General features: G+C 45.0%; 2 protein-coding genes and 1 pseudogene across 3 annotated transcripts in view; 1 reads left to right on the forward strand and 2 right to left on the reverse strand.

Annotated features, from left to right (window-relative positions):
- DNA2 (DNA replication helicase/nuclease 2) overlaps positions 1-3,419 on the reverse strand; it is a 57,872-nt gene extending 54,453 nt beyond the window's left edge. Inside the window, exons 1-2 of one of the 2 annotated variants that reach the window (XM_070057764.1) lie at positions 3,211-3,419; positions 1,407-1,589 (exon numbers count right to left, since the gene is read on the reverse strand). In XM_070057764.1, coding sequence (XP_069913865.1) covers positions 1,407-1,589; positions 3,211-3,284 — 257 coding nt within the window. In that variant the 5' untranslated portion in view covers positions 3,285-3,419. The remainder of the gene's footprint in view (positions 1-1,406; positions 1,590-3,210) is intronic. The other variant, XM_070057763.1, reaches the window with a different exon arrangement.
- Positions 3,420-12,465: 9,046 nt separating this feature from the next.
- The window catches only part of SLC25A16 (solute carrier family 25 member 16), a 64,611-nt gene continuing 54,409 nt past the window's right edge, over positions 12,466-22,667 (reverse strand). Inside the window, exons 7-9 of the mRNA XM_002718453.5 lie at positions 21,910-22,072; positions 18,637-18,705; positions 12,466-14,115 (exon numbers count right to left, since the gene is read on the reverse strand). Coding sequence (XP_002718499.1) covers positions 13,959-14,115; positions 18,637-18,705; positions 21,910-22,072 — 389 coding nt within the window. The 3' untranslated portion in view covers positions 12,466-13,958. The remainder of the gene's footprint in view (positions 14,116-18,636; positions 18,706-21,909; positions 22,073-22,667) is intronic.
- LOC127484325 (U6 spliceosomal RNA) lies at positions 20,425-20,524 on the forward strand (annotated as a pseudogene).

The following is a 22,667-nucleotide window of genomic DNA, read 5'->3' on the forward strand; positions in this document are numbered from 1 at the left end:
CAGTCAAACCCACGTGCACTAAAAATACTGTATAAGATTACCTTCAGGGGCTGGCACTGTGGTGTAGTTGGCTAAGCCCCCACCTGGAGTGCCAGCATCCCATATAGGAGCTGGTTCATGTCCTGGCTGCTCCTCTTCCAAACTGGCTCTCGGCTTGTGGTCTGGGAAAGCAGTGGAAGATGGCCCAAGTGCTTGGATCCCTGCACCCACGTGTGAGGCCTGGAAGAAGCTCCTGGCTCCTGGCTTCAGAATGGCTCAGCTCCAGCCATTGTGACCATTTGGGGACTGAACCAGCAGATGGAAGACCTTTCTCTCTAACTCTCCCTGTGTCTATATCTCTCAAACAAATAAACAAAATCAAAAGAAAAAATAGAAAAGAAAAAAAATAGATAGATAAATAACCTCAGGGACCGGTACTGTGATGTACAGGGTTAGACCTCTGCCCGGCATTCCATGTGGGCTATGGTTTGAGTTCCAGCTGCTCCACTTCTGAAACAGCTCCCTGCTGAGGGCCTGTGAAAGCAGTAGAAGATGGCCCAAGTGCTTAGGCCACTGTACCCACATGGGAGATCCAGAAGAAACTCCTGGTTCCTGGCTTCAGATCGGCTCAGCCACAGCTGCAAGAGCCATTTGGGAAGTGAAGCAGCGGATGGAAGACCTTTCTGTGTCTCTCCCTCGCTCTGTCTATAACTCTTTTGCTCAAATAAATAAAATACATCTTTAAATAAAAAACAAAAAAGACTACCTTCAGGCTATGGGTATGTGAAACCTAAGTGGATTTTGTGTTTAGACTTGAGTCAAACCCTCAAGATCTCATTATGTATGTGAAACTATTCTAAATATGACAAAATCAAAATCTGAAATACTTCTGGTCCCAAGTATTTTGGATAAGAGATACTCAACCTTCACTTGATTTCCCAATAATAATAATAATAAATTTTTGAATTAAGAGTCTACAGATGTTGGGGTAATAGATACAATTTTCATGTAAAATTAAGCCAGGTTCAAATCTACTAAATCTAATGAATTAGACATTTGGCTTAGTGGTTAAGATGTCCATGTTCCACATCACAGTACCACCATTTGACTCCTAGTTCCAGCTTCTGGCTAATGTAGACCCTGGGAGGCAGTGGTAAGGGCACAAGCGATCGGATTCCTGCCACCCACATGGGAGATCTGGATTGTGCTCCTAGCTTCCTGCCTTCAGCCTGGCCCAGTCTTAGATGAGTGGGAATTTGGGGAGTGACCCAGTACATGGAAGTTCTCTGTCAAATAAATAACTATTTTAAGCTATCCCTTTTTTACACCATTAAATTATAGGAACATCCACACAAGCCATGTGATGGGTTTTAAGATGCTACCCTGAAGATTGCCAATTCAATGCTCAAAGTCACACAAAAAATTACCAGCCATTCCTAAGGATGCACTGTTCTTTGTCTTCCAGCGACTGGGAAGCAGTGATGATTAAGTGCTTTTCCTGGCTGCCTTCTTCATCCTGTACAACAGTGACTGCTAACACCAGGTATCGGTTATCCATTCCTCGGCTCAAGACTGTTTTTGGGAAGGAAGCTTCCACCTTGTTCTGAAATCTAAAACATATACATACAAAACAATTTTAGCACAAACATGAAATAACAAGCCACTCAACCAGTTTCACCTGTAAAGCAGCTGTCTAGCTTTCTAGGTTTGCTTCTTCACAAAGATCTTCAGGTAAAATTAAGACAGCAAAGAACTCCTGTTATAAAAACTTCCCAGACGCAATGCCATTTTAAAACAAGCTTATGCTAAGAGCTTTTCCAATTTAACCTCTATGAGTTTTGTGGACCATCTATCACTGTCAGGATTAAAAACAAATGGGGAGGGGAGCAGTGCTGTGGCGTAGTAGGTTAAGCATCTGCCTGCAGTGCCGGCATCCCATATGGGCGCCAGTTCCAGTCCCGGCTGCTCCACTTCCTATCCAGCTCCCTGCAGATGGCCTGGGAAGCAGCAGCAGATGACCCAAGTGCTTGGGCCCCGCCACCCGAATGGGAGACCTGGAAGAGGCTTCTGGCTCCTGCCTTAGGGTCGGTTCAGCTCCGGCCATTGCCGCCATTTGGGGAGTGATCCAGTGGATGGAAGATTTTTTCCTCTGTTTCTCCCTCTCCCTGTCTGTAACCCCACCTCTCAAAATAAATAAGTAGCCTTAAAAAAATGGAAAATATTAAACAATGACTACCACTGGAGCAAGCCTTTCCAAAGTATTAGTACAAGACGTTTTGTACACTATTCTCTGTGCTGTGAGGCGTACGGGTGACTTACAGATGAGAGGTAAGCATGGTAGGTGTGGTTTGCTGGAAATCCTGAGACACAGAACTACATTCGTCTTTAAGTCAGGAGCTTGCTTAGAAATCGTCTAGCCCAACCTAGAACTTAGGGTAGGAAATACTTTTATAAACCTGGGGCTAGTCCCTGCGTGGTCGGGAAAGCAAGCTTGTCACACCCGTCGAGACTAGCTCACTCGTTCATAGAATAACCAGATGTTTTACTGATAAAGGGCCAGTGAATTTGGTAATCCTTTTACGCACTTGTCCAAGCCGCCTGAAACTCTACAAAAGAATTCTCCTGTAGAAACCCGCGCTGTTCCTAGTAAGTCCCTCTGAAGTCCTCTCTGTTCGACCACAGCAGGTGTTAACCGGTGTGGGGCCAAACGAGAGGCCAGAGCCATTATCTCCCGCAAGGCGTGTACCGAACAGCCTTCCTGTAACGCTACAGGCCACCCAGCTCGCTCACGGAAGGCTGCACGGCTCTGTGAACGCTGCACTAGGCTACCCCACCTGGCTGCAGCCCACGAACAGCCCAAGGCTGGCCGCGAGGCTTTAATGGTCTCTGCAAAAGGTGCAGACGGAGAACCGCAGGCGCAGGCACTGCTTAGCCTGGTTGTCCTTCCGACACCCGCCATTGCGGCTAAGCCGAGGGCTCGGAGCTCTCCCTGACGTTAGTCTCACAACCAAGCAACCATCGACGTACGAAGACACTACCGCAGGAGGCCGGGACTCCCCACATTCGGCAAAGAGGCGAAATCAAGGGAAAGCCTCAGCTGCCGAGTGCGCCCGCAGAGAGCACCGCGCGACGCGGGGTCCCCGGTGCGAGCCGGGGCCGCGGCGGTCTCTCCCGCTCCCGACTTTCAAATCTCCCGCTGCGCTCCCACAGCCTCCCCGCGCCTCCGCTCACAGCTCCGGCGGCGGCGCGGCCTCCTCCCCGAAGGTCTTCTCCATGAGCAGCTCCAGTTCGTCCAGCGGCTCCATCCCGGGCGCGGAGACCACAGACTGTCACCGGGGAACCTCAGGGGAGGGGGGACGGCGGGCAACAACACAAAAACCGCCAAAACGCGGGAAAGGGGCGAGCGTCCGCGCAGCAAGGGCGCATGCGCCGGCGCGCCGAGGCCCCGAGTGACGTGCGCGGGGCGGGCCCGGCAGCGCCGGCGGCTACACGTGGAGCGCCGCACCTGCCCGGCTGAGGCCCTCCTGGCCCCAGGCCTGCAAAACCGGAGTCTTCATACCCGGCCCAGGCTAAAAGCGCAAGGCCGTCGCTCTCAGAGCTCGGGCCCGAGCCAGACACACGCTGTTGGTTTGAGCAGCAGCATTTGGAGTTCGCCCAAACCAGCTGCCTGTGCTGGCCTTTGGAATTTCACATCCGCGGGGAAACAATCTCTTTTTTTTTGCTGGAAAACTTGTTGAGAAAAAGAGAAGTCGTTGGATAGGAACTCCCTCGTAACACAGCGACGAAATCCACAAAACTTCCAAGATCTGCACCCGTCTTAACGACCCTTCCACACTTTTTCGCAATGGTGAATACGTATTCCTCCCAGAAATGGTTACTCCCCCAACCCGTACCCCGGACTTCTGGCACTGTCCATGGCATTGCTGCTTCAGTTACTCCCTCATTCTCTCCTGTAATCAACCTCACCCACACTACTGGATTGCTACCACATTTTTAATAGGACCCAGTTTCTCCCATCTTTAAAAGATGTTAGATTGGGGCCTGTACTATGGCTTAGCAGGTAAAGCCACAACCTGCGCTGGAGACATCTATATGGATGCTGGTTCAAGTCCCGGCTGCTCCACTTGAGATACAGCTATCTGCTAATGCTCCTAGGAAAGCAGCAGAAGATAGCCCAAGTACATGGGCCCCTGCACCCACGTGGGAGATCCGGAAGAGGTTCTTGGCTCCTGGCTTCGGATCGGTGCAGCTCTGGCCATTGCAGCCATCTGAGGAGTGAACTAGCGGATGGAAGACCTCTCTCTCTCTCTGTCTCTACCTCTCTCTGTAACTCTTTCAAATAAATAAAATAAATCTTTAAATAAAAAAAGAATTTTGGCCGGCGCCACGGCTACTAGGCTAATCCTCCGCCTTGCGGCGCCGGCACACCGGGTTCTAGTCCCAGTCGGGGCGCCGGATTCTGTCCCGGTTGCCCCTCTTCCAGGCCAGCTCTCTGCTGTGGCCAGGGAGTGCAGTGGAGGATGGCCCAGGTGCTTGGGCCCTGCACCCCATGGGAGACCAGGAAAAGCACCTGGCTCCTGGCTCCTGCCATCGGATCAGCGCGGTGTGCCGGCCGCAGCGCGCTGGCCAAGGCGGCCATTGGAGGGTGAACCAACGGCAAAGGAAGACCTTTCTCTCTGTCTCTCTCTCTCACTGTCCACTCTGCCTGTCAAAAAAATAAAATAAAATAAAATAAAAAAAAAAGAATTTTGTTGTGCTGTTAACAGTGGGTTAAGCAGCTGCCTGGGAAACCCACATTCCATAACGGAGTGCCAATTGTTGGAGCCCCAGCTACTCCACTTCTGATCCAGATTCTTGCTAATACACCTGGGAAGCAGCAGATGGCGCCTAAAGAACTTGAAAGAAAATGAGAATAAATCTAAAGAGTATAAATAAGGACAGCAGTTTCTCAAAGACAATAAACACTGAATTACCATATGAGGTAGCAACTTTTTTTTTTTTAAGATTTATTCATTTATTTGAAAGGCAGAGTTACGCAGAGAGAAAGAGACAGAGAGATCTTCCATCTGCTATTTCACTACCCAAATGCCTGCAACAACCAGTTGAGCCAGAGTAAAGCCAGGAGCCCAGAAGTCCATCTGGGTCTCCCACGTGGGTGGCAGGAGCCCAAGTATTTGGGCCATCTTCTGCTGCCTTCCCAGGTGCATTAACAGAGCTGGAAGTGGAATAGCTGGGACTTGAACACGTGCCCATATGCAATGCCAGTTTTGTAGGTGGCGGCTTAACCTGCTATACCACAACACCAGCCTCAAGACAGCAATTTAACTTTTGGATCTGCACCCAAAAGAATTGAATGTAGGGACTCAAACAGAGAATTGTAAATCTATGTTCAGAGTGTCATTATTCACAATAAACGAAGAGTTAAAAAAACTCAGTGCCCATAAACAGATAAATGGATGAACAAAATGCATAATTTGATTTGTTTTCATCTACTTGAAAGGCAGAGCAAGAGAGAAAAGAGACAGAGACAGAGACATATCTTCCATCTGCTGGTTTACTCCCAAATTGCCCACAACATCCAGGGCTGGGCCAGCGAAAAGCCAGGAGCCCAGAACTCCATCCAGATCTCCCACATAGGTGGCAGGGACTCACTTTTTTCTTTTTTTAAAGATTTATTTATTTGAAAGGCAGAGTTACAGAGAGGCAGAGGCAGAGAGAGAGAGAGAGAGAGAGAGAGAGGTCTTCCATCCACCTGTCTACTCCCCAGATGGTCACAACAGCCAGAGCTGTGCTGATCTGAAGCCAGGAGCCAGGAGCTTCTTCTGGGTCTCCCACACAGGTGTAGGGGCCCAAGGATATGGGCCATCTTCTACTGCTTTCCCAGGCCATAGCAGAGAGCTGGATCAGAAGTGAAGCAGCTGGGACTTGAACTGGCGATGGGATGCCAGCACTGCAGACAGTGGCTTTACCTGCTACACCACAGCACCAGCCCTGGGACTCACATACTTGAGCCATCAGGTATCTGTGGCTTCCCATAGTGCACATGAACAGAAAGCTGGATCAGAAGCAGAGTGGGTAGGACTAAAACCAGGCACTCTGATGGGGTAGCAGCCATTTGAGGAATGAATCAACAGATGGAAGACCTCTCTCAGTCTCTGTCTCTTCTTCTCTCTGTAACTGTGCATTTCAAATAAAATAAATAAATCTTAAAAAAAAAAAAAAACTGGAGAAATCTTTTATCCACTGATCCACACCTCAAATGCCCACCAACAGCTGCAGCTACCGCAGCCAACAGCCAGGAACTCAATTTGGGACTCCTTCCTGAATGTCAGGGACCCAAGTACTTGAGCAATAGCAGAACCCTGGAACTGGAAACAGAGCTGGGACTGAAACCTAGCCCTGGGATGTAGGCATCCCAAGCAGCATCTTACCTGTGTGCCAAAAGTGTGCCCCTGCTGAACAGTATTTGATTGTGTGAATTCACATTTATTCAGCCAGTCTCCTGATGATGGACAATGACTACCTTTAATGAAGCTACTACAAATAGTCTTCCTTTTTTTCCAAATACTTATTTATTTAATTAATTGAAAGGCAGAATTACAGACATCTTCCATACACTGGATCATTCCCCAAATGGCCGCTACAGCCAGCCCTAAGTCAGGAGCCAAGAGCTTTGGGTAGAGAGGCCCAGGCACTTGAGCCATCTTTTGCTGATTTCCCAGGGACATTAGCAGGGAGTTGGATTGGAAGTAGAGCAGCTGGGACTCAAACCGGCACCTTTATGGAATGGCAACATCGTAAACAGCAGCTTGAACCGCTATGCCGCAACGCTGGCCCCTACAAATATTCTTATACAAGACTTTTTGTGGATATATGCTTCTATTTCTCTTGTGAAGTATTTTGAAATGAAATTTCTGGGCCATACATCAGTTAATAAGGAACTGTTGGGTGCTGGTGTTGTGGTGCAGAGGAATAAAGCCCCCAGCCTGCGGCACCCTGCATGCCATATGTCCACTGGTTCAAGTCCCAGCTGCTCCACTTTCCATCCTGTTCCCTGCTAATGCTCTTGGGTAAGCAGTATAGAGTGGCCCAAGTCCCTGGGTCCCTGCACCCACTTGGGATATCCAGAAAAGGCTCCTGGCTCCTGGCTCCTGATGGGCCCAGCTCCAGCCATTGCAACCATTTTGGTAGCTAACCAGTGGACAGAAGACCTCTCTCTGTCTCTGCCTCTCTCTATAATTCTTTCAAATAAATAAATCTTTTTAAAAAACCACAAAAACAAAAAACAAAGAACTGTCAGATGTTTATTCAAAGTGGCTGTAACATTTTATACTACATCATCAATGCATGAAAATTTCAGTTTTTTGTTTTATGTATTGGGGCTGGCCCTGTGGCGCTTCATCTTTTTCCAGGTCTCCCACGTGGGTGCAGAGGTCAAGCACTTGGACCATCTTCTGCTACTTTCCCAAGCCCATTAGCAGGGAGTTCGATTGGAAGTGGAGCAGCCAGGACTCAAACCAGTGCCCTTATGGGATGCCCATGTCACAGGCAGCAGCTTTAACCCCCTATACCACAATGTTGGTCCCTTTTTAAAAAAAGATTATTTATTTGAAAGACAGAGTTGCAGAGAGAGAGGGAGAGACAAAGAGATCTTCCACCCACTAGTTCACTCCCTCAAACAGCTGCAACAGTGGGGGCTCAGACAGGCTGAAGCCAAGAGACTGGAGGCAGGAGCCTCATTCCTGTCTCCTAGTGGCTTCAGGACCTAAGGACTTGAGCCATTAGCAGGGAATTGTGGGGAGCAACTGGGAGCAACTCGGACTAGACTAAGTTACTGGAATTAAGACTTATTCTATGCATCTGCTCTCCCACAATATGGCGCTGAGAAGGGAGTAACAACTTCTACGCAGCTGCCTCTCACCAATTTGATTGACTGAGCTGCAGGAGCTGATCTTGCTCCTGATTGGAGGAGAGCAGCGTACTCGGCGTGTGGGTAGCAGAGTTGGGATTGGTGGAAGAGGACTATAAAGGAGGAGAGAGACAACATGCACCAGGAACATCTAACGGGAACATCTATCTGAAGGAACACCTGTGCAGCCCCCGAGAGAGCTGGCCGGCGGTGTGCTGCTCCCCCGCGGAAGTGGGGAAAGTGGCTAGGGGGAACCGCCCTTCCACGGAGGTGGAAGGGTCGGTAGCCAACCCGGGAAGAACCAGCAGCAAACCCGGGGAAGGCCGAGCAGACGAAAGAACAACGCAGGGTCCTGTGTCATTCCTCCACGAAGACGGGGAGCGACATAATGGTGCCGTGACTCGGATATGAAGCCTAGGCAGGGTTTAGTGTCGTTCCTCCATGAAGAGGGGGAGCGACATAATGGTGCCGTGACTCGGATATGAAGCCTAGGCAGGGTTTAGTGTCGTTCTTCCATGAAGAGGGGGAGCGACAGGGAATGGGGTCGGAAGTGGAACAGCGGGACATGAACTGGCACCCACATGAGATGCTAGCACTGCAGGCAGCAAATTAACCCACTGTGCCACAACACCAGACCCAGAAAATTCGAGTGTCTATGGATCCTTGACAACAGTTGATGCTATCAGCCGTTTTAGTCTTAATTTGTATGATTCAATCACTGATGATATTAAGTACTTCATCATGAATTTGGTCACTTGTATATCTTCCTTTGTAAAATGGCTGTTTAAATAATTCGCCCATTTTGCGGGCAATCATTGTGGTTCAGCAGGTTAGCCACTGCCTACTAAGTCATCATCATCACATATGAGGGCTGGTTCAAGTACTAGCTGCTCCACTTCTGATAGAGCTCCTTGCCAATGCACCTGGTAAAGCAGCAGAAGATGGACTAAGTCCTTGGGCCACTGCCACCAACCCAGGAGACCCAGATAGGGGTCCAGGCTCCTGACTTTGGCCTGGCCAAATTCTGGCCATTGTGTCCATTTTGGAGAGTGAACAAGCAGATGGACACTGTTTCTCTCATGTGTATATAACTCTGCCTTTCAAATAAATCTTTAAGTGTGTAACTCTTTCAAGTAAATAAATAAATCTTAAAAAAAATTTGTTTGCTTGTTTGAAAGGCTGCGTGGTAGAGAGAGAGGGAGAGACAGAGATCTTCCATATACTGGTTCATACCCTAAATGGTGGCATTGGCCAAGGCTGGTCCAAGCCAAAGTCAGGAGACCAGGACTCCATCCTTGTCTCCCACGTGAGTGGCAGGGACCCAAGCTCTTGGGCCATCTTCTACTGCTTTCCCAGACCCCATAAGCAGGGATATGGTTCAGAAGCAAAGCAGCTGGGAATTGAACCAGCCCTCCCATATGGGATACCAGTGTTGCAAGCCATGATTTAACCCGCTGTGCCACAATGTCGACCCTTCTTTCTTTTTTTAATTTTTTTATATATGAATTTCGAGTTTTATTTGAATACAGAGACAGAGACAGAGACAGCTCCCATCTACTGGTTCACTCCTAAATGCCTACATGGCACTGGCCAGAGCCAGAACCAGGAGCCAGGAATGCTACTCTGGTATCCCACATGATGGCAGGAACACAATCACTGGAACCATCACCACTGCCATTCAAGGGCCCCATTAGCAAGAAGAGGGGGTCTGGAGCCAGAACAAGGTACTGAACACAGTTACTCCAAAGTGGGACATGGGCATCTTACAAGCTAGCTAAATGCCAGCCCCAAAACTTTGGGTGTTTTTTAAGATTTATTTTATTTATTTGAAAGACAGAGTCACAGAGAGAGGTAGAGACAGAGAGAGAGGTCTTCCATCTGCTGGTTCACTCCCCAGATGGGCACAATGGCCAGAGCTGTGCAGGTTCGAAGCCAGAAGCCAGGAGCTTCTTTTGGGTCTCCCACTTGGTACAGGGGTCCAAGCACTTGGGCCATCCTCCACTGCTACCCCAGGCCACAGCAGAGAGCTGGATCAGAAGAGGAGCGGTTAGGACTTGAACCCGCGCCCATATGGGATGCCAGCACTTCAGGCCAGGGCCTTAACCTGCTGCGTCTTAGTGCCGGCCCCTAAAACTTTATTTTTAAATCGTCCTTTTCTTGAACTATTTGTACTTCATTTCTTCTACTAGAGTTTAAAGTCTCCAAAAACAGAGACTAAGACCTTCTTTCCCAGCAGTAAAAGTCACTAAGCACCTGTTACATTACAGTGTTATACTCTATGCTGCTTGCTGGCGACAAAGACATGACTCTACCTTTGAGGGGCAGGAGGATATGGATCAACAGGCAGCCATAAAGCTTGGTATATACACTATTAAAGAAATACCTAGTGTTAAGTGCTGTACAGATTGCAGTGTTTGGCTGCAAGTATAGCTAATGGGCTTCCCGAGGGAAGTCTCCCAAAATGCTGACACAATGCCTGGGACTAGAGGTGTTGAATAAACTGATGTTTAGAACTCTGGTGGAGAACGGAGTGACATACTGTTATATATACACCTAACAACATTTCCTTTTTTTTTTTTTTTTTTTTTTTTTTTGACAGGCGGAGTGGACAGAGAGAGAGAGAGAGAGAGAGAAAAAGGTCTTCCTTTTTTCCATTGGTTCACTCCTCAATGGCCGCTGTGGCCGGTGCATGGCGCTGATCCAAAGCCAGGAGCCAGGTGCTTCTCCTGGTCTCCCATGGGGTGCAGGGCCCAAGCACTTGGGCCATCCTCCACTGCACTCCCAGGCCACAGCAGAGAGCTGGACAGGAAGAGGAGCAACCGGAACAGAATCCAGTGCCCCGACCGGGACTAGAACCCGGTGTGCCAGCACTGCAGGTGGAGGATTAGCCTATTGAGCCGCGGCACTGGCCAACATTTCCACTTCTATACAGACAACCATTGAGAGCTAAAGGTGATAACTTGCTCTGTCCCATTCTATAGACCACAAGTTTATATCCAATGAAAAGCAGAAAGAGGGACAATGAAGATCAAAAAAGAAATCAACTGCTAATCTTCAGATTATCCAGCAAAATGCACTGTGGGTTATTAATCAGAAATAAATCAGACAGAAACACTGTCATTATTTTAAATATTCTTCAGGGCTAGCAGCAAGTTAAAGCTGCTAAAGTGTGATGCTGGCATACCATAGGTGCATTGGTTCGAGTTCCAGAAGCTCTACTTCTGATCTGGCTCCCTACTAAAGCACCACCCAGGAAAGCAGAAGAGGATGGCCCAGGTTCTTGAGTTCCTGCACCCAGGAGGAAGACCCAGAGGAAGGTCCTAGCTTCTGGCTTTGGCTTGGCATAGCCCCGGTCACTGTGGCCCTTTGGGAAGTGAGCCAGTGAATTAAAGATCTCTCTATGTGTCTCTCCTTCTTTCTGTGATGCTTTCAAATAAACAAATATTTTTAAAAAGTAAATAAATATTCTTCAGGGCTAGCACTGTGGCATAGCAGGTAAAGCCACCACCTGCAACACTGGCATCCCATATGGGTGCCGGTTTGAGTCCAGGCTGCTCCATTTTTGATCGAACTCTCTGCTATGGCCTGGGAAAACAGTAGAAGATGGCCCAAGTGCTTGGGCCCCTGCACCTGCATGGGAACACCTAGAAAAAGCTCCTGGCTCCTGGCTTCGGATAAGTGCAGCTCCAGCCACTGCAGCCACTTGGGGAATGAAGCAGCGGATAGAAGACCTCTCTGCCTTTCTCTCTGCCTCTCTTTCTCTGTATAACTCTGACTTTCAAATAAATAAATAAAGGGGCCGGTGCTGTGGCGCAGTGGGTTAACGCCCTGGCCTGAAGTGCCGGCATCCATATGGGTGCCGGTTCGAGACCCAGCTGCTCCACTTCCAATCCAGCTCTCTTCTATGGCCTGGGAAAGTAGTAGAAGATGGCCCAAGTCCTTGGGCCCCTGCACCTGTGTGGGAAACTGGGAAGAAGCTCCTGGCTCCTGGCTTCAGATCAGTGCAGCTCCAGCCATTGTGGCCAATTGGAGAGTGAACCATCAGATGGAAGACCTCCCTCCCTCTCTCTCTCTCTCTCTCTGTCTCTAACTCTCCTCTCTCTGTGTAACTGACTTTAGAAAAAAAAAATAAATATTTAAATAAACAAAAATATTTAATAACAGATATACATATTATTCCATTCTGACTTCTTATGTTTAGCATTTATTAAAGATTTATTTTATTTCTTTGACAGAGTTATAGAGAGAGGTAGGCAGAGAGAGGTAGACAGAGAGAGAGAGGTCTTCGATCAGCTGGTTCAATCCCCAAATGGCTGCAACGGCCTGATCCGAAGCCAGGACCCAGAAGCTTCTTCTGGGTGTCCTACACGGGTGCAGGGGCCCAAGGACTTGGGTCATCTTCTACTGCTTTCCCAGGTCACAGCAGAGAGCTGGATCAGAAGTGGAGCAGTCTGGACTTGAACTAGTGTCCATATGGAATACTGGTGCTGCAGGCTGGAGCTTTAACCCACTGCACCACAGCACCAGCCCCTATGTTTAGCATATTTGCTTCAATAATATAGTTAAAAGAAAGACACTTTTGAAACATAGGTAAAATTTATTTTTAATATACTATGTATTCTTAACAGACATAGAATTTTTACTTAAAAATATTTGCAATTCCCTTTTATTGATAACATAACATAATTATCTTATACTTACATTATCTTAAGATTTAATAACAATAGTTAGTTACAATGTGACCCAGAAATGAAAATATGCAAAATAGTTTTAGGAACATATGTAATTTTTACTTGCTGGTACACTTATAAATCACACAAAGATACATATTTATTCTTAAAGACTTGAAAAACAAAAACAGTTTAAATTTTTACCAAGGAATAACAAGAAATTTTTATACAAAAAATAAAATAAAAATTGATGCAGAAATAATACTTAGTTTCTCGATGTCTTAAAAAATCACATCAATTCTACAAATCACTATATTTGAATATAGAACTTTAACTCTTCCCCACCCATTTCTATCATGCTTACAATAAAACATTAAAACACAGTAAGTGGAAATTTGACATTTGAAACTATTTTCTTAATATAAAGGATAACAATTTAAATCATATTTTACATTTCCACTTAAGTTTATATTGTATTTAAATTATGTTACATGGAAGAACTAGTTGAGATATCATGACATAATATCTTAGAAACGTTCTTTGATATTCACATCTATATTAATGGATATTTCACAGTCCACTTAAATAAATTTTCTAGTTTACAAACAAATCATCTAACAAAAACATACGTATATTGCTACTCTGTTTTTGTGTGCAGAGATATTCAGTATTATCACTGCCTTTGGGAAAAATACATTGAATTTTTCCCCTCATGGCATGAAAACTACTCCATGGACTTTTAAAAACAAACACAAGTCACTCAAAGTACTCAGTAATAACATTTCAGCAAGACCTGATACTTCATTTTTAAGTTGCTACATGGCTACTTTTAAATACTACACTTATTTTACTAAAAATGAAGGAAAAAGCATTTGTCCTTTTTCCCAATGGAACAGAAGTATGAGAAGAGAGGTAAGAATAATACTTCAATGCTGGCTGTTTTAAAGAACTTAAAAATTCAGTTCTCATTGTTCTTTTGCAATATAACCAAGTTCAATTATTTCCATAATAATAAACAATGTTACAGTCTTCAGAAAACCATAATTACAATTAAAAGCTTGGAACAGCACAATAAAGCTAACTGCAACCCCTTGGACCCCCTGTGAAGTTAGTTCAACTTCCAAATAACACTTTTTAAATGTTGCAAATAACCTAACTGATTAGCCAACATCAGCATAGGAATGGTTTTCCAATGTTCCAAAATATAATGTTTGGCATCCCAAAGTATGGTAAGCACTTTGAGTTGTGACTAAAAAAAAAAAAATCAAGTTACTAACATACCAGTGGTTCCTGTGATAGGGTAAATATCCCCTTCAAGTAATGTTCCCTCCATAATTAAAGTAACATTTTAAAATTATTCCTTCTGAGAGTTTATTAAGGAAATGAAATCACAGCTATTTTTAATTGAGGTGAAAAAACTGCTTCATAAGTTCATATGTTGTAAAAGCCACTGCTTGAGAGGGAATGCAGCGAATGTAATTAAGAGACAAACCGCGATATAATCCTTTCCGAATTCCGTGGTGTCCGTAGACATACTTCATAGTCTCCCGCATGGTACTGAAAGACAGTGGTTAAATGATGACACTTCTATGCTCACTCATGAAGACACAAGTTTAGGATCCACAGTGAATTTTTATGCTATTTTATTTAATTTATTCAAGAGGCTGAGAAACAGGAAGAGAAAGAGAGAGCTCCCATTGCTGGTTTACTCCTCCAATGCCTGTAATAGCCAGGACTGGGCTGGACTGAAGCCAGCCGCAAGGGGTGGCAGGCACCCACTACCTGAGTCATCACATGCTGCCTACAAGGTCTGCACTGGCAGCCAGCTGCGATTGGAAGATGGAGCTGGGAGTCAAACCCAGACATTCCAATATGGGATGCAGGCACAGTGACGATCTTAGCCACTAGGCCAAATGCCAACACCCATAACAGTATTTTTAAAAGCTTAAAATGCCATCGGGGCGGGGTGGGGGGGCAGGCACTGTGGTGTAGCGGGTAAAGCCACCGCCTGAAGTGCTGGTATCCCATATTGGTGCCAGTTGAGTCCCGGCTGCTCTACTTCTGATCCAGCTCTCTGCTATGGCCTGGGAAAGCAGCAGAAGATGGCCCAAGTCCTTGGGCCCCTGCACCCATGTGGGAGACCCGGAAGAAGCCTCTGGCTCCTGGCTTCGGATTGGCGAAGCTCTGGCCATTGTGGCCATCTGGGGAGTGAACCAGTGGATGGAAGACTTCTCTCTCTCTCTCTCTGCCTCTCCTCTCTCTCTGTGTAACTCTGACTTTCAAGTAAATAAAATAAATCTTTAAATAAAAATGCCGGCCAGCACCGCGGCTCACTTAGGCTAATCCTCCGCCTGCAGTGCCGGCACACCAGGTTCTGGTCCTGATCGGGGCACCGGATTCTGTCCCGGTTGCTCCTCTTCCAGTCCAGATCTCTGCTGTGGCCCGGGAGTGCAGTGGAGGATGGCCCAGGTCCTTGGGCCCTGCACCCGCATGAGAAACCAGGAGGAGGCACCTGGCTCCGGGCTTAGGATTGGCACAGCGTGCCGGCTGCAACGCACCAGCTGTACTGGCCACTTGGGGGGTGACCCAACGGAAAAAGGAAGACCTTTCTCTCTGTCTCTGTCTCTCACTGTCTAACTCTGCCTGTCAAAAATAAATAAATATAAAAATAATGCCAGGGCCGGCATTGTGGCACAGTGGGTTAATGCCCTGGCCTGAAGCGCCAGCATCCCATATGGGCGCTGGTTCGAGACCCGGCTGCTCCACTTCCTGTCCAGCTCTCTGCTATGGCCAGGGAAAGCAATAGAAGATGGCCGAAGTCCTTGGGCCTATCCATCCACGTGGGAGTCCTGGAAGAAGCTCCTGGCTCCTGGCTTCAGATCGGCACAGCTCCGGCCATTGCAGCCATCTGGGGAGTGAACCATTGGATGGGAGATCTCTCTATCTCTCTCTCTGCCTCTCCTTTCTGTGTGTAACGCTGACACTCAAATAAATAAATAAATATTAAGCAAAAAAAAATTGCCAACTTGAATAGCTTTTGGAAGGCAAATATTTTTAACAAGCTAAAATTTTACAGTCACTCTGAACAAGCAGAAGCAATGTGCACTGACTTTCAGGCTCATCAACACAATGCATGATGTTCGTGTTATGTCTATGACATTTACTGACAACACTATTTCACATGTGGAACACTGCTATAATCCTACTAAAGGATGTATGAATAGTAGCCCTTTAAGCTTTCATTAAAGCTCAGGTTCTATTCTATAACTAGTAGGTAACTATAGAACTTAAGCTTAAAACCCTACTTTTTAGATTTCAGCAGTGAAGACTTCCCTTTTCTCTCTTTCTTTTTTTTTTTTTTTTTTTTTTATTTACAGGCAGAGTGGACAGAGAGAGAGAGAGAGAAAGAAAGGTCTTCCTTTTTTGCCGTTGGTTCACCCTCCAATGGCCGCCGAGGCCCCCGCGCTGCAGCCGGCGCATCGCGCTGATCCAAAGCCAGGAGCCAGGTGCTTCTCCTGGTCTCCCATGTGGGTGCAGGGCCCAAGAACCTGGGCCATCCTCCACTGCACTCCCGGGCCATAGCAGAGAGCTGGCTTGGAAGAGGGGCAACCGGGACAGAATCCGGCGCCCCGACTGGGACTAGAACCCAGTGTGCCGGCGCCGCAAGGCGGAGGATTAGCCTATTGAGCCACAGCGCCGCTCCCTTTCCTTTCAAATCAACGTTTTGGGGTTTGCCTTTCCTTTTTATTAGGCAATCTGAATAAAATCTTCTAAAGATCTTTGGGGTGAACAAGGCAATCTAAGGTCCTAAACAAACATTCAGATCTTTTACTGAAGACAACGTATCGTCACACAGGATTCTAAATTTCTACAGACTATAGAAAATTCTAGAACCGTGCTGGGCAATAATGGTAGCTACTTGCCTCATGTGGCTACTATGCCCTTGAAATGTGGTAGTCCAAACTGAGATGTGCTATGAGAATAAAATACATTCAGGTGCCAGGGCTGTGGTGTAGTAGGGTAATCCTACACCTGTAGCACCGGCATCCCATAAGGTTGCTGGTTCTAGGCCCAGCTGCTCCTCTTCTGATCCAGCTCTCTGCTACAGCCTGGGAAAGCAATAGATGTCCCAAGTCCTTGGGCTCCTGCCCCAGCATGGGAGACCTGGAAGTGAAGAAGCTCCTGGCTCCTTTCTCTCTGCACTCCCTCTCACTGTCTATAACTCTACCTCTCAAAATAAATAAATAAAATATTTAAATATATATATATTCAAACATCTAATATAACAAAGTACAAAATATTCAAGTGTTGAAATAATATTTTAGGTATATTAAACAAAAAAACTTTTAAAACAATTTTATGTTTTTATAATAATAAATAATCTGGCCATCTAAAAATTTAAATTATATACATAACTCACATATTTCTATTTCACAGAATTGTTTTTAAACTTTATTTTTACAAAAATTCTTATTTTTTGAGAGTCAGATAGACAGATACAGCTTCCATCTACTGGTTTACTCCCCAGGGTCCACAAATGGTAGGGGTGAAGGCCAAAGCCAGGAACTGTGAACTCAATCCAAGTGTCTCATATGGGACTTGAGCCATCAAGTCCTACTTTCCAGAGTATGCATTAGCACAAAGCAGGAGTTAGAAACAGAGTCAGGAATCAAGCACTCAAGCACTATAATGTGAGGCCCAGGCACCTTTTTATTTTTTTTTTTTAATTTTTATTTTTTTGACAGGCAGAGTGGACAGTGAGAGAGACAGAGAGACAGAGAGAAAGGTCTTCCCTTTGCCGTTGGTTCACCCTCCAATGGCCGCCGCAGCCGGCGCACCGCACTGATCCGAAGCCCGGAGCCAGGTGCTTCTCCTGGTCTCCCACGGGGTGCAGGGCCCAAGCACCTGGGCCATCCTCCACTGCACTCCCTGGCCACAGCAGAGAGCTGGCCTGGAAGAGGGGCAACCGGGACAGAATCCGGTACCCCGACCAGGACTAGAACCCGGTGTGCCGGCACCGCTAGGTGGAGGACTAGCCTGTTGAGCCACGGCGCCGGCCAAGGCCCAGGCATCTTTTTTTTTTTTTTTTTTTTTTTTTTTTTTTTTAATTTTTGACAGGCAGAGTGGACAGTGAGAGAGAGAGACAGAGAGAGAAAGGTCTTCCTTTGCCGTTGGTTCACCCTCCAATGGCCGCCACTGCAGCCGGCGCACCGCGCTGATCCGATGGCAGGAGCCAGGATCCAGGTGCTTCTCCTGGTCTCCCATGGGGTGCAGGGCCCAAGCACCTGGGCCATCCTCCACTGCACTCCCTGGCCATAGCAAAGAGCTGGCCTGGAAGAGGGGCAACCAGGACAGAATCCGGCGCCCCAATCGGGTCTAGAACCCGGTGTGCCGGCGCCGCAAGGTGGAGGATTAGCCTATTGAGCCACGGCGCCGGCTAGGCCCAGGCATCTTAACCAGTCTTTTTTTTTTTTTTTTTTTAAATAGGTCTTCCTATCGCTGTTTTTATTTTATTTATTTAATTTTTATTTATTTGTTTGTTTTTGACAGGTAGAGTGGACAGTGAGAGAGAGAGACACACAGAGAAAGGTCTTCCTTTGCCGTTGGTTCACCCTCCAATGGCCGCCGCGGCCGGTGCATCGCACAGATCCGAGGCCAGGAGCTAGGTGCTTCTCCTGGTCTCCCATGGGGTGCAGGGCCCAAGGACCTGGGCCATCCTCCACTGCACTCCCGGGCCACAGCAGAGAGCTGGCCTGGAAGAGGGGCAACCAGGACAGAATCTGGCGCCCCAACCGGGACTAGAACCCAGTGTGCCGGCGCCGCAGGAGGAGGATTAGCCTAGTGAGCCGCAGCGCCAGCCCTTAATCAGTCTTAATCACCAGATTAAACATGTACCCCATTAAACAGAATTTTTCTGAGAATCAGAAATTGATTGAAACCTGATGAAATTAACTAAGTGTACAATAGGAAATAAAATGGAAGATATAGACTGTTGGTGAGATCAAAGTCCTGTCTCTCTACTTACATTAAACATTATACTTCTTAAATAAAATGAGCAATGACATAGAGAGAACTTACAGGCACTTTTCAAATTCTGGCAGAACAGTTCCTAATTGCATTCGTCGACGAGTTACATCAAACGGGTAGCTAAAAGAAGAAAGAGGCATAAAGACATAAATAGTCTTTTACTCAACAGCTATTGAAAGCAAAGCCCTGTGTAAGCTAGGAAATAATGTGTTCTTCTGTTGTTTGGTCTGATTGGGGAGTCAGGATATGGGCACATGAATAAACCAAATTAACAATATAGGAGTCTCCTTCTTTGCTTATGTGATTCCTTGCAGTATAGTAGGACAATTTTTCTGTCTTATCACCACAATATCAACTGCTATTCATTCCTAAAGAGAAAATTAAATGCCACTTCCTGAAGACAACAAATTGGGTGCTTTTCATTGTTGTCAACCTAAAATAGGGTTTTCCAATGTTGCTACTATTAACATTTTGAGTTGAATCATTCTTTACTATACAGCCCTGACCCCTGCCCACTAGATACCAATAACACTCCCCTAGTTTTGACAACCAAAAATGTCTCCCAACATTAACAAACGCCCCTGGAGGCAAAACCAGCCTAGTTGAGAAGTATCACTCTAACAGTACTCAGCAAGTCCCCTCAAATACCACAGACTCAAAATATACAAAATATATCTTAAGGGCTAAAATTCATCATACAGTTAACTGCATTTCAGGGACATAGAAATGTAAACGTTATATCTTTTAGGAGTAGGAGTCTAGGTGGTTTTTTTAAGGTACTTTGATTTTGATAATATTAACTACTTATTTTAGGTCCTGTGCTAAACAATTTATGTACATTATCTCACTTCATCTTTACAATTGCATGAAGTAGGTACTATTATCCCAATATAAACATAAAATTAAAAAAAAAAAACTAAGTCTGAGACATTCTCAGTGTCACAAAGCTACTTACTATCTTCTCATTTGACATTCTTCAAGGTATCTAATGTAAGTAAAAGGGATAGATCCAAAAAACAACTATATATTCTTATTCACATTCACGTTTACAATGAAATCAATATGATTAAAAAGAAACTCCCACGAACCATAATAACTTAAAAAATAGCATTACTGGGGGCCAGCGCTGTGGCGCAGTGGGTTAACGCCCTGGCCTGAAGCACCGGCATCCCAAATGGGCACCGGTTCTAGTCCCGGCTGCTCCTCTTCCAATCCAGCTCTCTGCTATGGTCTGGGAAAGCAGAAGAAGATTGCCCAAGTCCTTGGGTCCCTGCACTGGCTTGGGAGACCTGGAAGAAGCTTCTGGCTCCTGGCTTTGGATCGGCGCAGCTCCGGCCGTTGCGGCCATCTGGGGAGTGAACCAGCGGATGGAAGACCTCTCTCTCTCTCTGCCTCTCCTCTCTCTGTGTAACTCTGACTTTCAAATAAAATAAATAAATCTTAAAAAAAAAAAAAGTAGCATTACTTATCGTTGAAGCTCCCCATGTACCTCAATTGCATCTCCAGGTATTATTTTTTGATGAGGGAGGAAAAAAAAAAAAAGAAAAAAAAAAATCCTATGGGGTGCAAAGACCAAAAACCTCAAAACCTGAGGGATTGAGTTTCCAACCATGGAAAGATATATGTGGGTAGAAGGAAATGATTAGTAGGAAGAAGAGACTATAAGAATTCAAGGACCAGAACCAGCTAAATAATGGTGGGAAAGAAAGAAAACATCACTGTAGCTATTGTTTTAAGTTTAAAAAAAAAAGACTAAGCAGCTTTTCGGATACGTCTGATGGGAAAAATGATTACAAGTTACCAGGACTAGTACACTGACAGATATGAATAATAAGGAGCGTGTTTCAGAGGTATATTCACTAAAATTGGAACAACGCAGAGATTAGCATGGTCCCTGCACAAGGATGGTACACCAAAATTAAATGAATAAAATAAAAAATAGGGGAGTTGGGAGCAGAGGATTGTCATAAAGAAAAGTACAAGAAAGTAATATTTGAAACATGGCACTTGCACCAACAGCAGGAGATCCAAAGAGATACACCCAAAAGTTTAGTAAAGATATAATGGGGAGTCAGTAACAAAGATTTAAACAGAAACAGTTATCTAAACCAAAGTGACCTCTGAAACCACCAAGACAGATAAGCTGTTCTAGATATCTGAGGGAAGAGCAGAAGATTCGGGCCTTAACAAATCCATCCATATGGACAGGAAGAGGAGGATATGAGATAACTAGTGAGGATGACTGCCAAGACAGGGCACTGTTAAAACAGCCAAGAACTAGAACAGTTGGAACAAGGATAAAAGAACTAGAAAGGGAGCCACTGGATTAAGAGCCAATGGGTGTAAAATATAGCTTAAGAAGAGAAAGAGGCAACACAAGATAGACTAAAGGATCCACACTGAAAGTGAATAGTGAAGAAAAAGAGGCATTAAAATGAAGCAAAAATCAGAATAGCTAGAGGTGATCATGTCTCTGAAATGATTATCATTGCACAACCAAGTAAATCACACACCTTTTCTTCTTTCCCTCAGTCTAGTAGAATACACTGAGTCTACCCAAGGATAATCCTTAGTCATAAACTCCAATGAATACCCTGGTTCTCATCCTTTACATTCTTTTCCCACTGGATCCTTCTTTTCCATTCTTTATGACATTATCGTTTCCTTTTTGTCTTCCTGTTTCTCAGGATACTCCTCTCAGTCACAGAAAGATTTTCTTCTTCCGGTTCCTGAAACGTTCTTAGTATTCCAGCCTCTTTTTATCTCTCCCTGTTCCATCTATCTTGGTTTAGGAAATTCTCTGAAGCCACCTTTCCTACTGCAATATAGTGACACATGTATGTTCCTACTATACTGTGACCTGTAACTTAACTCCACTGCTAGGGCCATCTAGGACAAGTTTACTGGTAGCAACTTTGTTTTTCCTCAGTGAACTTCCTAACACCTACTGTTTGGCACAAAGTAGGCCTTCAAGATTTAATGGAAGAGAAGCTACGCCCCCTTACATGTGTATATAATAATTAAGAAAATTTCAGAAACTTCATAAAGGTAAATTCATTAGGAAATATGAATGAAGATTACAGTGTTTCTTTTCCTTTAAGTAAGCACAGGAAATTGAATGGATTCAGATTAATTTGGACAATTTGCGTGTAACTATAATATGTTTAAAGTACAGATACATATGAAAAATTTATTAAATTAATACTTTCGTTTCACAAGGGATCATGTTTGTGAATAATTATTAGAAAAATTAGAATTATTAACCAATGCTGAAAATCAGGATTGGCTAACTGCAATTTGAATTAAGTTGATGAAGAAACTTACGATATTGTTTGTGCTATTGCTCCAGCAACACCACCACAAAGTAAGTTTATGTGAGTTTTCAAAACTAAGACATTAGGATTGTCTGATGAAGGTCTGCCAAGAAGGGTAGGAGCATGGGAAAGCCCAACACTCTTTAAGGTACCAAAAGTAAAAAATGAAACACCTGAAAAACAAAATATAAATTCACCATGATGGTTAACAGAACATGAGCTGTGAAAAAGTCACCACTCTTACATAATAACCAATTTACTAAAGGACCTAATTATACATTTTCTATTTTCTGTTATGTGGCTTATTGTAAGACAAGAATACTTAATTATGTTATAAATAATTTAAAGCTGACAAAATTATCACCTACAAAAAGTTATAGCAATAGTTTTTCACACATTAATCTGTAATTCAAGGCACTGAAGGAAGCAGCTGCAAATAGAAAGCCACCTGATAGCTGAACAGAACTAGTTTCCAAGGTTCCACATGAATTAAAATTAAATTTATGATTAATAATTATAAGTAAATATGACAATTTATATTTACAATAACAATGATATTGACAATGTTAGAAAAAGGCAAATTCAAAGTGATAAAGTATTGCTATTATAATTCAATGTCTAATTTTGTCTTCAAGGAAGAATTATGACCATAAGGTAAATGTTCATATTGGCTCCATAAGACACATAGAACTGAATAAAAAAAATGGTACACAGATGGTGTTAGCTAAACATTTACATGATTTTATAATAGAACCATTAAAGTCATAT

Source organism: Oryctolagus cuniculus, chromosome 15 (genome assembly GCF_964237555.1).
Source record: "Oryctolagus cuniculus chromosome 15, mOryCun1.1, whole genome shotgun sequence".
Taxonomy (NCBI): domain Eukaryota; kingdom Metazoa; phylum Chordata; class Mammalia; order Lagomorpha; family Leporidae; genus Oryctolagus; species Oryctolagus cuniculus.